The sequence below is a fragment of the Cyclopterus lumpus genome, chromosome 6 (genome assembly GCF_009769545.1).
Source record: "Cyclopterus lumpus isolate fCycLum1 chromosome 6, fCycLum1.pri, whole genome shotgun sequence".
Classification (NCBI taxonomy): domain Eukaryota; kingdom Metazoa; phylum Chordata; class Actinopteri; order Perciformes; family Cyclopteridae; genus Cyclopterus; species Cyclopterus lumpus.
Genome location: NC_046971.1, coordinates 15,928,740 through 15,943,756, shown reverse-complemented (window position 1 = coordinate 15,943,756; position 15,017 = coordinate 15,928,740). Strand labels below are relative to the sequence as shown.

The following is a 15,017-nucleotide window of genomic DNA, read 5'->3' as shown; positions in this document are numbered from 1 at the left end:
AACTATTTCTCACCATCCTTGTCGCCGTGAGATGCTGAACTACGTTTCGAGTTCGGTCAATAGCTTGAAACGGAAGGTGGGGAATTAATAATTCAAAGCTGTGGTGTTATTTCTGCAAACCACAGGTCACCTATCCACCCCTGCATTTCCACCAGCTCACTAACTCCGAACGTTGCACTAATCTCTAAAGAGGTTACGCATCTGATTTTCTATTTTTGTTGCAGTTTAGAGTCTACGGGCTTAGGTTCTCCCATAGTTTGGAGGTTGAAGCTTCATCTCAGTTTCAGGCCTTTGATGTATATTGTAAGAGTAAGCAGCCTCTTGTGAACTCCTCTCCAGGCTGTGTTTTGAGAGGAGGTGTATTGGGCGTGATTATGTGCTCGTTATTTTCTATAATGTCGTGTGGGGGAGGGATACCCCCTTCTCTCTCATCCTCTCTCCCCATCGATTCCCCCCTCGCACCAGCCCGCTCGGTGACAGCAGACCCCCCCTGCTCTGGTTTGTGTGACTCCAGCATAGCATCTAATGAGCTCCGAAGAATTGCATCACAGGAAGAGTCACAGCCCCATGTCATGTTTCCACCACCTGTCCTGCTGCTCTCCAATTCACACCCACTCCTAAATGTATCTGCACAGCCACAGTGTATATTCAGATTCAGCAAGCTTCACCTTTAAATAGTTTGGATGTTTTCCAATTACAAGCTATAAGCATTCATTAGGATTAGTAGGTTTTATTTTTCAAGTCCACAAGAACAAGCCGTTATTAGACTGGATCCATATTAAGTGTGGAAAATCATTATGAATGCACTCCCCGAAAGGAGTTTATTTTACATGATCCAAACCGAAGCTATAGTGTGAAACCTCACCCCTGTTTCCTAAGAGTATCCAAAGGCCACGCTGTTTTTTCTCAGTCTTATTGTATGTCTGTGGGTAACATGTCGTCATATCCCTGAAATGTATGACTGGACCCGTTGCTTCTGGTCTGTGCTGCCATGTGTTGTAACTTTTGTTATGTGCCGTCTATATTGGGGTCAGGAGGGGAAGAGACTTAGTGACGAGGTGAACTGCCACCTTCTGCAAAATAATCACTTAATTGGAATATGCTGTGAGAATAGACAGCTTTTTTCTTTCACCTTCAATGCCTAAGAGGAGTCCAAACACATCCAGGCACAGTCAGTGGAACCGACTGTTCTACTGCAGGTGTGTCTTACCTTGTCTAAGATAGGCTGCTGTTTAAAAAAAAATCCAGTAACAAGACTGAAAGTCTAACGCTTCATAGCAGCTCCTTAAAGCCTGCAATGGTCGTCAAACTCCACAACTTGAAACTGTTTGACAATGAACACCGCACTGAGGTCATTCTGCCTTAAGAGAGTGGGGATAAAAATGTTAATTTGTCCTCAGTGTGGCCATAGACAGAGGAAAGACCACATGGTAATTGGACTCAAGATGGTTTATCTCCTCGGGAAAACTGCTGAGCAAAGATCATCAAAATCTGCATTCATATATCGATATATCTTGTGAGCACAACAACAGCATGGCGGTGAGATGAGAACAGCTCCATTGAGTGCTCAAAATAAAGAGCTCATCTTTTAGGGAGCATGAATGTGATCAGCCACTTTTATTGCCCCTTCGTACTGACATATTCAGACCGCTAGATATTCCAAAATATACTGACTAGAGCAACCTGTCCCTGTGCGCACCAGCTGTTCCCCATCTTTCTTCTCTTTGTACCTGCTACAAAGGTTTATATTGGAAATTAAATTCCTTTTGAATTTTTAAACCTGCCAGAAAATCCAGCGGAAAGTCAAAAGTCAACACAACAGACTTCAGGAGGACTGGACAGGCATGTAAACCTGCATCACCTCCCTCCTCTTCATCTTTCTTTTGGATGGGCCGATATCCTCAGCGGATTCCCACACCGTATCATCTTCCCTCTCACCCCGAGTCCGTTCACTGCCCACAAAGCCTTCCCTTTTTATGTGTGACTCTTAAGAGCGACAAATCAAAAGCCCGCAGAATGCTTCAACCTGAAAAAAATCTTCTTCCTTTCAGCTTGTGCTCGAATGATGGCTCTTTTTTTTCGTGCCTGTTATTTTACTATTCAATTAAAATATGCTGTACAGTACACTCTCGCGCGTAATAAGTGGTGGAATTAAAATGTCCTCCCTCAGATGCATCGGCCTGGTCCCCACAACTAGCTGTGTGGTTTGCTTGAAGCTCGTTCTGTATTGCAGCAACATGCCTACTGCATATAATTATACCGTACATAACCATTCTGAAAAAGGAAAAGGAAAAATAACTTCAGTTTTCAGCAGAACCCCCTGTTTGTTTTGATCTAATATATATATTTGCTTGCACATTTATGAAGAAGTGTTTTCTGTCTGACAATGGAGCAATGAGCTTAGCATAATGCATGATACGGTCTGTGGGTGTGCTGTTTATTGTAGTTTGCTTTCTGAATGGCATCAGCAGTAGGTAATTCAGGCCCACGGGTGACCCAGTTAAGAAGGCCATGTTTGTGTTTAACGGCGTCTCCGTCCTCTCATCTCTAGGACACTGTTCTACTTTGCTGCAGTACCATAGAGCAGCCCCATTCTGCCCGGGAAGCAGCGATAGACGGACGGAAAGGCTGTCCTGTGAAGTGTGCTCCTTTTCATGGATGCCAGGGTGGCCCTGCTGCACTTATGGACAGTCCTTGTCCTCCTGACAGCAGAAGTGAAGTGGATTGATGCTGCAGAGGTCTACACCAACGCCTGGGCTGTCCAGATCAATGGGGGGCCAGAGGAAGCGGACCGCATCGCCAGGGAACACGGTTTCATCAACCACGGCAATGTAAGTCCTTCTTCAACGTGTGTGTGTGTGTGTGTGTGTGTGTGTCTCGTACTCAATAACTACCTATGTCACTGCATGTGAGACTGTATCCTTACACAGCAACGGCCGGTGAATACAAAACTATTGTACATCAAAGCTGAGCATCAGAGGGCCAGACATGACCCCTCCAGGCAATCCTGTTTTTGCAGCAGATTGCAAAAGTATGGCTGGGCCTCTCCCCTTCTCGTATTTTAAGTGGGGCACGAAAGACTTCCAAACACACTGGCAGACAGTCGTGTTTACAGAGCAGTGTTGGGAATAGACGGGAATAACCTGACTGTTATTGCAGGGTTTCAAGGAAGGTTGTTCTATGTAATTATGATGTAGGGTAGTTTAGTTTTTATTGCCACCTCTTCAGCTCCTACTTTTGATATTGCCAAAGTCATTTTAATTAAATGAGCTGTTGTGTCATATAGTTAGCAGATAGCCAAAAGAGAAGGGGGGGGGGGGGGGGGGGGGGTTGTCTTGACTTATTTTCTCAGCAGTGTGTTAAGTCACTTGAATATCAAAATGTTCAAAGGCTAAGCTTTTCCATATTTGTGCTCGGCAGTTGACAGCGAGTCGCTGTGTGGTCCCCTCTTCCCCTGTTGCTCCACATTGACTTTACTTCATTTGCATGCGTCTTTGTGGAGCTGCCTGAGTGTGACACACGCCAGTGAACAACCTTCTGGATGACTTCTTAGGAATATGCCTAGGAGGTTCTGCATACCCCCCACCCACGCACACCCTTAAATAAAGAGGACTTTCTAAAAGAAGGGTTTGCAAATTGAGTCAGGCTTATCTTAGCTTTTTTTTTAAATGTTGTCAACGATCGAGCGTTTGTCTGGAGTGCAAAGCCAGATGTCTTTAGTCTCCCTGTTATTATAGAGAATTGTTGTAACATGGATTTACAGATGCGTATCATTATTAAATGCCCTTTATTGTCCAGAATATTATATTCAATTGTATTCATGTGACTTAACGTTTAGCTGGTCTGAGGGACGTATACCTTCTGTTGGAGTTCATTGTATTGATTCGAACAGTTGTTCCAACAGTGGATTGCATTGTACTTCATACGTTAGGTGGAAGGGCTTCTGTAAACTCTAGATAGAGAATTAATCTCTAGTCTTAGTGAATTGGGTAAAATGAAATGTTAAATATTATAACATACATATTCTAGATGACGGCCCAGGGACATGATGCTGTTATGTGATCACTTTCCCTTAAAAAAACCTGGATGGCTTTCTTTCTCCAGTTCATCTGTCCTTCCCTCGGGTCATCCAAACCACAAAGACATCAGCCTCTATTCCACAACAAAATTAAAGCGGAGATGTGTAGTTTTATTTCCCCCCCCCCTATGTTTATCTGTGATTGAGTCAAAGGAGTAGTACGATGATGCCATATGGCAGCTTTTCATTTGAGTGCATCTGACATGAAGCCACTCTGGATCCCGAGCGGGAGTGTTGCCTCAAAGTGGGCCCTAATAAAATAAATAAAGACTCACCTCATCCTAGCCAACCAACAGGTCCTTTCTGTGGTTCTCACCTCAGCCCACAAGATGTCCGTCTCCTTTACAGATGTGGAAGAAACGCTATAGTGGAGCTTCTTTATGCACTTTTGATGTGAGAGGCAGATATTACAACAGTGGATACGGATGACTCCTTAAGTTTAGAGATGGTGACAATAATAAGAAAAGGGAGAAGTAGAGAAGTGGGTAGAAAGATAATTGACAATTTCCCATTGGAAAAATAATAACAGAGTATAGTATTAAGAACCGAAAAGCTTGACTGCAGGATGACTGGAAGGGTGAAATGTTGTATTATCCACCGTCTGAAATTAGATTTTGTGTGAGTACATCTTCAGTCATTGTTTCACAGAGGCACCCAAATAAGTTTTATTTTGGTCTCTATTCCCTAAGTGGGTGCTATGAGAAAGGATGATCTTCAGGAGTTGTGCTGTGACAGCCCAGTGTGGGTTATGTGAGGCTGGGGGCCTACAGGGGAAACGGCTTAGTAATTTTTACGTCATCCTTGGTTGTTCTACAGAGCACTCGAAGAGATCACGGAGGCTGATGTAGCCTATAATCAGGAGGTAATGGGATTTTTATCACTAATGCGATTATGGGATCATCACGTAACTGATTTGTTTGTTCCCTGCAGTGTTCAGAAATGCCTTATTGGTCTTGGTGTGTCTTTTAAGTATTTGCAGATTCACATATTATGCTTCAGATTAATTTAATTTGAGTGGGCATGAGAGAGTGTGTTTTGCGTGTGTGAGCAACAAATGTGTTCAACACCAGTGTTTAAGTACTTTGTACAATAGTATGTGTTTTTTTTCTTACTTCCAATGATTTTGTATCCGCGTGGGCGTTCCAGACCAGGGTTGAGAGCTAAATGTCACTTTGTGTTCTTGGTGAGGAGTCAAAGTCATTGTTTTTATGTGGATGGGCATGCTCTGTGGGCGTTGACAGACTGAATCACCCCACTTTGTGGAGTAGACGTCTCATGCCAGATCCCTCTCCGTGTCTTTCTATCTCTCTTTTTTTTCTCTCTCTCTATATCTTTCCATCTGGGTCTCTTGCACTCTTTCTATTTATAGTTAACACACTCCATTATTTGGCTTTAGTGTAAATGTAACCTGAAATAAACAATACACAGTTTATCTAACTTCCCACTGGCTACTCCATCGGCCGTGGCCCTCGAAAGCTGCAGGTCCACTGTGATGCAGAGGCAACAGGTAGTTTCCAGCTGGTCGGCATGTGTTTGATTGCAGTCACCCTGTGTCGGCTGATTGCACTGTAATATTCCTTCAGAATTCAATGTTCCTGCTGCAAATTCTAGCTTTATTGCCACTGTTTCCCAATTACACAACATCCCAGCCCAAAACATGCACAAACCCACACCGGCTCTGTGCTTGGTAGAATGTAATGTGCTCCAAGGCCATTGTGCATCACTCTGCACATTATATCCTGCCAACTATGTGATGCACCAGTCTCCTAGCTCATTCTCTCTCTCTCACTCTCTCTCTTTCTCTCTCTCTCTCTCTCTCTCGATTGGATTTAAATGAGGTGTACTGGCATGAAATGTAACAAAGTAAATGCATGAAATACATCTCTCTCTCTCTCTCTCTCTCTCTCATCTACCTATCTGGCTGTGTGAGCTCGACTGGTCACAATGGTTTGGATGGAGTTCATGTTTCACTGCTTAAGAAATGACACTAATGCACAATTGTTCTGTGGGTAATATCAAGTTGTGTGTGTGTTTTAAGCTAAGAGTTTATTAAAAGGAACATCAAAAGTATCTTCTTCTTCTTCTCTGGTTCTCCATCTGTGCCTGTTGTCTCTCCAGTGCTTATTTGCTCGAGAGGTTCATATCCTCACACTTTGCCACTCTAGTTTTACTCATAGACCCACACTTCACTGTTCTGCAGCAAAGCCTGCACCTGCAGTATTTGCTGTCTTTTTTATTTCCCCCAGGACTTTGAAGGGAAAATGAGGAGTGCCTTTCTGCATAAAAGCTCTGAAGTCTTGCCGTTGGCACTAACACATCACAATACAAGTCTCCAGAGGTGTTAATATATTATAATGGTACCTGGAGAATATTCTAAGAAAGTGTTAAATGAAACGTGTTTGCTCTGTCACGCTAATCTCCCAAGTCATTTTCAGAGTGAGCACATACAACTATGAAATATGACTCTTCAATGCTTTATTCTTATAAGGAGCTAAACAATTTAAAATATGCAGCGTTGTTCTTTTCATCTTGTTGGGTAACATACTGTGAGTGAGTTCATCATTATTAACACAAAATATTAATATTCATACAAATTGATTGATAAATATTGCACTAAAATGTTTCAGACATTTCTCAAAAGCATTTGTCTTGTGGCTACAGAATCTAAATAATGCATCATTTATTCATCTTTTAAAATCATTAAAATAAGTAATTCAGAAAAAGTGTGTGTGTGTGTGTTTAGTTATCTTACGGTTTGGTGCAACCTCCTGCTCCTGCTTACCGCCTCACATCCGTACTCTAAAGCATTTGTGACTGCCTGCCCGCTGGCACACCGATATTCAGCCTGTTCTGGCGTTAGCTTTTCATGGAGGAAATTGCCAGCATATTATTTGCAGTAGATTTACTCTTGTTTTGCGAGAAGAGGTGGGGGTGGGGGTGGGGGTGGGCGTCGGGGGGGGCATTATTTTGTTGGCATAACACACACATAGTTCTCAAGGCCACTTGGCATTTGAAAAAGTAGTCCTATTGGTATTTGTACTTGGTTATGTATTGTGAATCATACTGTAATGGCTGAAGCCTCCTTCATGCTTGTCCTTCTGCTTCTATCCTCTCTTATGAGGTATTCAATACCTGCATCATTCTTCCACCACCACAATATCTTATAAAATCCAGCTTAGCGATCTTCTCATCTGGTCTGGTCTCCAGTCTCCTGTTTTATTCTCTCTCTCTCTCTCCTCTTTCAGTCATCCACGCCTTCCTTTCTTCATCCTCTAGCTTTCCCTTTAGTGTTTACTGATCTGAGGGAAGTGTACCTCCTTGTCTCAGAGCTGTCTCTCATTTAAATGCTCCACTTCATTAAATGGAGCCTTCAGCCACAGACTCTTTTATCTGTTTCCAGAAATAGGTTGGTGTTATGCCCGAGATCCACATTGGTCAAAAGGTGCTCAAAACTATATGTTATAAGTATAAATTAACTCTTAAGTGTGCTACCAACAGTGCTTAGGTAACACGTTTGCAGTCAGGTTTTGGACTGGAAGAGAAGGAAGGTTCGAAAGAGGGATGTTGTTTTCGTGGTTCGGGTGGTGGGATTATGCAAAGACCAGACGGTAAAGATCAAGTGGATAGAGTCTATCGGACTGCTCTCTGTTCCTCTGAGATATGGAGCCAGCCATGCATGTGCATTGTCTGCCTCTATTCTGGTCTCTTTCCTTCAGGGAGGGCTTTTTAAGACTACTCACATTCATAACCAGCCCATTATTGATTGAGGATAACTTTGAGTAAATTGAAGATGGAACGTAAGACATTGACTTCTGTTCACATAGAGGAACGCTATAGCGACCATACCGTTCAGCCTTAGCTTCATACAACTGCCACCGCTTTGAGAGTTTGTGCTCTTCTTCAGCGACTCTACTTCCCTTCCACAGCTATTCTCTTTCATAGCATGAAAATAGAATAAACATGCCACGCCCAAGCATTAAAAACACATGACCAAACACTATTTCATATATCAACATGAGAATACGATACTGTAACAGGTTCGAGTCTCGGGCAGGCACCAAAGAGGGCAACACACACAATTGTGAGGGCAGTAACAGTTTTTATTTATTTATTCGTCACGCTTCTGGTAGCAACCGATCCGGGCATCCTCTACCCGCTCTCCCTCCTCTCCAGCTACTCCTGCTCTTATATGGAACACAAAACACACACACACACACACACACACACACACAATTGATCCCAGCTGAGGCTCATTTACACATCACGACACTGTTCCCTGAACCACACCCCCGCTCCACCCACTCTGCAGCTGAGCCTAACCACACCCCGCTGCCACAGATACATATATATCCACTTTGTCCAAGAGTTCTAAAAGTATTTTTTCATGAACTTGTGAGTCATGGAAATATCTCAAATGTCTGTTTGCTCTCTTCACATAGTCTTTAGATCATTTTAAGATTCAGAAATGGACTATTTTATGACATCAGATAATGTGGTGTGTGTGTGTGTGTGTCCATTATTCCAAAGAAATCCTTGGTTGGTGCATAGCAAATGTTACCGTCAGGGTGTTTGCCTGCACCGTACGTGCAGCATTCAGGTATGTATTGCAGAACAGTTTGAGTAACAGTCCATGACAGCACGAACAGTTTAAAAGTCGGCTGCATACGGCTGAAGTGGCTCAGGTTTGTGGAGTCCATCAGGACAGACGAGTGCCTACAGACATTTGCAATATCACTGTGAACCACTCAGAGCAGCTCCGCCTCTGAATTGCTCTGTCGTCGTGTTTATTGCATCGATGCATCAATTATAAATGATGCCAATTTAATACATTGATCTGCGAGAAGAAATAATCAAATACCTTCGAAAAACTGACTCATCAAATTGAAATGGAACGACTCGCTCCATTGCCCGGATTAAAAAACAAACTGTCACTATCGCTGCTCCTGCCATTACTGCCACCAGTATTGCTGCCACTGACTGACAAAGACTTGCTGCTAATGTCACTACAAAGGCTGCTGCTACTGCTCAGGGTTAAATGTCTGCCAAACCTTAATTGAGCATAAGTAAACAATCAAAGAAAATTGTAATAAGTATAGAAGAACCCATTTTGGTTAATCGGTACTGAGTCAGTTTGAGTTTCCCCAAATGGAACTGAATCGCATCAAAAATGAAAATAGGAATAAGCCCTCTTGAAGCAAATTGCCAACTTGAATATGTGCATTAAATCAATGCCAGCAATCCGCACACACACACACACACACACACACACACACACACACACACACACACACACCATTTAAAGTGTGAAAAAAGTGTCGGGATCTCATCCCTTATCCTTCCCACGGGTTTAAAAAAAACTATGCACATACCGTGAGTCAGCCTTTGGCTCTCCACATTGGGAATAACCTCAAGCATACTGCATATACCAAACAACAGGGATGTTCAAGCAATGCAGGCACGAGTGGTCATCGCCATGTGTTTTCGTTTCTTCCACTTTTAACCTCATTCATAACTAATTTTCTCTCTTTTCGTGTGAGCATTCCCAGCTGGGCTTTGAGAAAATAATATTAGAAATGTAATATGTGGGTATCAAGAAGGTTGTGAATTAGAAATAAAACAATACCGTTGTAGGTGAGGGGAAACATTGTTACCCAGAGCTGCAAGTGAGGGATCAGATTAGTGCTCAGCCAGTATTACATTCTGAACAGCTCCTTTTTATCCCTGCTCCACTAAAACATGAAACGGAGAAGATGGCATCTGAAGCTTACAAGTGAACAAACGACATGTAATTTGACTGACTGAGGACACAAGACAAGTTATTAAGAAGTTAATAGTTTTTTCTGCCGTCTGCCCACATGCTGTCTATCATGATATGTAATATATCTTTGGATACCTCACAATGATATATTTTATTTGTTTTGATGCTAACATAATGCCTTGGGTTCTTCTTTTCTTTGAAACAGTCAATTTGGCATGAATATTTTAAGAGCCCATGAAATGTAAATCCGAGTTCAGTACACGCAGATCATTTTAATGAAGAGTTGCTTATTTAATGTACGCCTCTGCATTAGAATCTGTCCGATGGTGCATGCACATAGTGACTCAAGATGACAGCTTAACTGTGATGCATCAAAGTGCCAAATTAGTCCCTCACTTCACAATTACTTAGAGAGTTTGCATGTCAGGCCATGTTTTAATTATGAATTTCCATTATGCACGTCATTTGTGACTTTTGCCGTCTGTGATCTTTTCTGCTAAAGACGGCAGCAATCAAGAACCAGCATCCCCTCTGTCTTTTTAAAATTTTAATTATATATAAGAGAAGAAAAACAATAATTGAGAATTTCTTTTCTCAAATGAGCATGTTCCCTGTCCTCCCTGCTGTTCTGCTTTGTTTCAAGGATTGTGTTGGAAGGAAAAATAATGTAATAGATAATAAGTAAAAGACGAATCAAGTGACACTTTTGTCAACCAGCACCAAAAGTATCTTCAATTCCATACACAGACCAGACCAGACCAGACCAGTTTTTTCTCAGCCGCTCTTTTCTCCCTTTATCCTAAAGAAAATTCTGCTAAGCTGATGTGACCCCAGAAAGAAAGTTGTGCAGGGCGAAGTACGCTTTGTGCTGCAGTGAAGGCAAAAAAAAAAAGAAATGACCTTTTGAGGGAAACAGAATGGAGAAGTAAAAGGTCTGCGAGGCTGAAGATATCAGGCTCCCCTCTGAAGCGTGACACTTGGTCAATTGCGAGCTGATGCGATTTAGCCGAGACAAGACAGAGAGTGATGGTGAAATAAGAAGGCAGCTGGGCCCCCCTTGCCCGGGCGCCGTTGGTGATCAGGTGGCTTCTGCCTGGAGTTTACACAACGTTGGTGGGTTTCTTTCATCAATAACTGTTGACAGTGGACGGTGGCTGCTCTGCCATAGCCGTTATAAGCAAACAGATAACGGGCGGTCCAATGAATAGACCTTTAGGCATTTAGATTTATATACATATGGATGCAAGCTACTCTCTGAAATGTAGGCATTTTAAATTACATTATGAACGATTGTGTTAGTAGTGGCTAATGACCCGCGTGCAGCCATTAGAGTTCTTCTGGTTGAGTGCATGGGTGCTGTCATGCAGCCCCTCACCCGGAGAAAGGCAGTTGCGTGTGACAGTTAAAGTATAATACAGCCAGACCATACTCAGCCTGAATAATGAAGAAGTGGGTCTGCCATGTGGAAAGCATACCGTTCACAGTGGAGGATGACTGCAGCATACTTTGCTGTGTTCGTTTCCATTTTCACTCTCCTTAAGAATCCTTTGTGGGCAAAGACGGAGCGCGGAGCCGCACCAGCAGCTCGGTCTAAAATGAAAACGATGCAGAGGTTCTTCAAATTGTATTCCCTAAAATAAAACTGACGTGAAAGAATGGAACAACTGACCCAGAACATACTAGGGGCTCTTCGTTCAAATGGTATTTACGACCTTCTGGCTCTTAGCTGTGGATAAAGAGTTTGTCTCAGATAAACAGTGATTGGAGCTGTGGGAAGTGGGCTCTGGGGGGGCTGGTTTATTGAACCTTCTGTCTGTATCTCCACGTATACTTTAGCCCGCGATGCTTATCCCTTGTGACTCCAAACCTACTTTCTGTTCTGTGTGCAGAAGAAGCCTGCACCAACTAAAACAGTATTTTATTATACTGTATATTCTTTGGACTGTTTTCATGGACTGCTAAAAGAAATACAATTTCCACACATCTTGATTCATGTAAATTACATGGTCGTAATAAAGAGTAATGCATCCACTGCTTAAATGTCCCCCCCCCCATTAAGAGGATGGATAGAATAGTGAGCTCTATACATTTATATGCTCCTTTATACTGTAATGGGAAAGATTACTGCATTATTTATGTCTACTTTATTTTGTGTACACTGGTAGCTTTTGTAAAGCCCTCCTCCATTCATACATCTATCCTCTACCTTTGTTGCATTAGTTCTGCAATAGAGGTTGCATGCCATCCATTTTAGAACTAATTGGGAATGTTGTAAAACAGGACTTTACATTTTTGCAAACAACATCCTTTGGGCAGTGGAGAAACTCAATTTCGACCACAACATAGTACAAGCTTTGTTGTTGCCATAACCACGTTGAGTAACTGCACGGCTCAAACCCATATGCCCATTTGTATCTCGATATATTTGGACAATGCAGAAAAACAGGATGGGTTTATTTATCAGTCAAACAGTCACAGTTCAAATCCTGTGTATTTTAGTTTGACTTTTTTATAGGACCAGAAGTATCACGTAACGATTCTTGTGAAATCTTTCAAAGCAATCTTGTTTAATTTTTCCCCAATAGTTTACAGATGTTGGGCAACACAAAAAGTGCATGGTATTGCCAATTATTATCAATATAATTGTGTGTATCAGTAATTTTTCAGCACTGTTTAACAAAAACTACAGTGGTGATCATTTTGGTCACTGTAGTCGTGATTTTCGTGGTATTTTCTTCGCTTAGCTTCATTGTTGTAGGAGGATTGTGAAAAGACAAACGGCGTGGTACACCGGGCGAATATATATATATATATATATATATATATATATATATATATATATATATATATATATATATATATATATATACGGGTGCTGAGGAAGTTAATCCCTTGTTTTGCAGAGAGCCTTCCCAGTATGCTCCTGTCCTCAGCATAATAGAAAAAAGTCTTAAAGTTGGTAGTCCTATGATATAGCTCACCAGAAGGCTTCAGTCATTTATCATTGTTATGAAGGCTATGGGACCTTGCACAAGAGTCCTTTATAATAAGTGCTTGGTTCTCTCATATTTTCAGCGCTGCCGCAAATACATTCACCTCGTACAGCAACTATGAGTACACTACATTTATATAAGCCTGCTGCAATATGATCTTTAAACTCTTAAGTCCTAAATGGAAACATGCAATGGCTGAACTCCTTCCCCCACTCAAAAAGTATTGTTTTTCTAAATCTTCCAATTATAATTTGTTGTCATCTCTCCTCTTCTGTGTTGGTTTGTGTTGTGCTTGTTAATCCCTGCTCCTACTAATCCCTCCGTGTTGTGTCAAGACGAGGTGGTTGTAAATGTCATGCCCTTTGCGGCGAAGTGGGATGTTTTGCTTTTTGAAAGGCACCACAACAAAGCGCGCCTGATCTGGCTGGCCGTGTGCCGTGGGCCAGAGCGCTCTTTAATAAGCGATTATTATTCACGCTTGGTCATTTAGCAATCTGATCGTTGTCTCAGCAACACCGTCACGCCCTGCGTTCATACCTTGCCGACACTAAATAACAGCACGGAGAAATATTTGAATGGAGTGATCAAACAATGAACTCTTGAGTTTTCATCATGAGGGTCAAGAGTTGGACGAGTGCATTAACATAGCTATGAATAGAGATAAAAACTGGCACCACTGATTTGAGGCCAATCACTGCAAACTATATTTTCGTACTTTCTTGCCTGCGCGTCAAGGAAGTGGCAGTGAACTTTCGCTCACAACTGCACAACAGCCCTCGGTGTTAGCTGCTTCTGTCCAAGCGTCTGGATGCAGGTTCTTTTTTCACTTGGACATATGTCAGAATGATCTTTATGTCCATAATAAATCATATCCAGAGGGCACAGGCTTATGTGGAAGATAGGATTTTTTTTATTATTTCCATTTGTCCACCGGCTCATTTTTTCTACCATCTCCTCTGATTGAGCTCCCTTGCAGAGGTTAATGCAGTCACTCGTGAAGCCATGCCACACTCAAGCTCCCATTCTCAATACACAGAGACCCAGTTGCTCAAACTCTCCATGTCTTGACGGCCTCGGCTTTCTGTACTTTCGAGGTTCAAGTAAGGGGCCGAATGCTCCATGAATTTGAACGGGGACGATTTCATAGTCCCGTCTTTTCCGCTCTTGTAGTCGGCCTGTAGCTCCATGGCCGCTGCACATTGGGTCCTGGGGTCCACTCGACAAATGGAACCAAGGAAGCGCCAGTCTTTCCTTTTCATCTATGAGGCCACTGTGAAGAAACTCACAGTTTTTGTGTTGTATGTAATATATGTAAACTATAATATTATTAGATTGTATATCATACAATTCTTTTAATTCAAACCCCAAAAGAATTTGAGTAGGGCACCATGTCATTTGATCTAGATCTCTGGAACTAGATGATACATGTGTTTTGATCAAATCTTTTCTTTACTCACATCTAGACACAGATAAATCAATTGGAAAGAGATGGAAATGGAACACATTTCCAGGCACTTTTTAAATATTGTATTTAAGAAAACAAATGTTATGATTTAATTAAACTGTGAACGTTAGCACATGCAGAGAAGAAATTTGAGCTCTCATTTCATATTACCACAGCTCGTCAATATGGCTGCATATCCGATCTCGGTACCTTTCGAGTGGCTAAATTGTGTCGCCGAGCATCAACACTGTGAAAAGCTGAACGTTGGTTCTGAATGTTTGGTTAATGTAGTCTTATGTAGTTATTCTTTTATCAAATATATTGTATTTTTAGACAAAGTTAGTGTCAACGTCAGATTAAACACGGGTGCCCTAGATTTAGCTAAATGGCAGATGTTTTTTTGCGTTGTATTTCATACTCATTCTTTGTCAACACCCAGGAATAGGAGTGTGCCTGCACATATTGCTCTTGACCGCACCTTCACACCAAAATTGCATTGCATTGCATTGGTCACTTGCCAGAGCCTAACCTATAATGCACTGTTCGACCCACTGCGGCACACAAAGAGTCGCACAAAAACACATAAGCAAAACACATCACTGCACATCATACAAATGCTACAAACGTATAATCCACAATGTCCTGAATGCATACAACACCGTATGCTGTCGAATAATGTGATAATTTGTAATACGTTCACATCCAGTCTGAATCTGTCAGGCTTCCTACAGCTTCTATTGAGCA

The 15,017-nt window shown here is 42.0% G+C and overlaps 1 protein-coding gene across 4 annotated transcripts in view; it reads left to right on the top strand.

The window, feature by feature from the left end:
• The window catches only part of furinb (furin (paired basic amino acid cleaving enzyme) b), a 61,431-nt gene that overhangs the window by 3,255 nt on the left and 43,159 nt on the right, over positions 1 to 15,017 (top strand). For all 4 annotated transcript variants that reach the window (XM_034534570.1, XM_034534569.1, XM_034534568.1 and 1 more), the window contains exon 2: positions 2,552 to 2,831. In XM_034534570.1, the coding sequence (XP_034390461.1) occupies positions 2,655 to 2,831 (177 nt within the window). In that variant the 5' untranslated portion in view covers positions 2,552 to 2,654. The remainder of the gene's footprint in view (positions 1 to 2,551; positions 2,832 to 15,017) is intronic.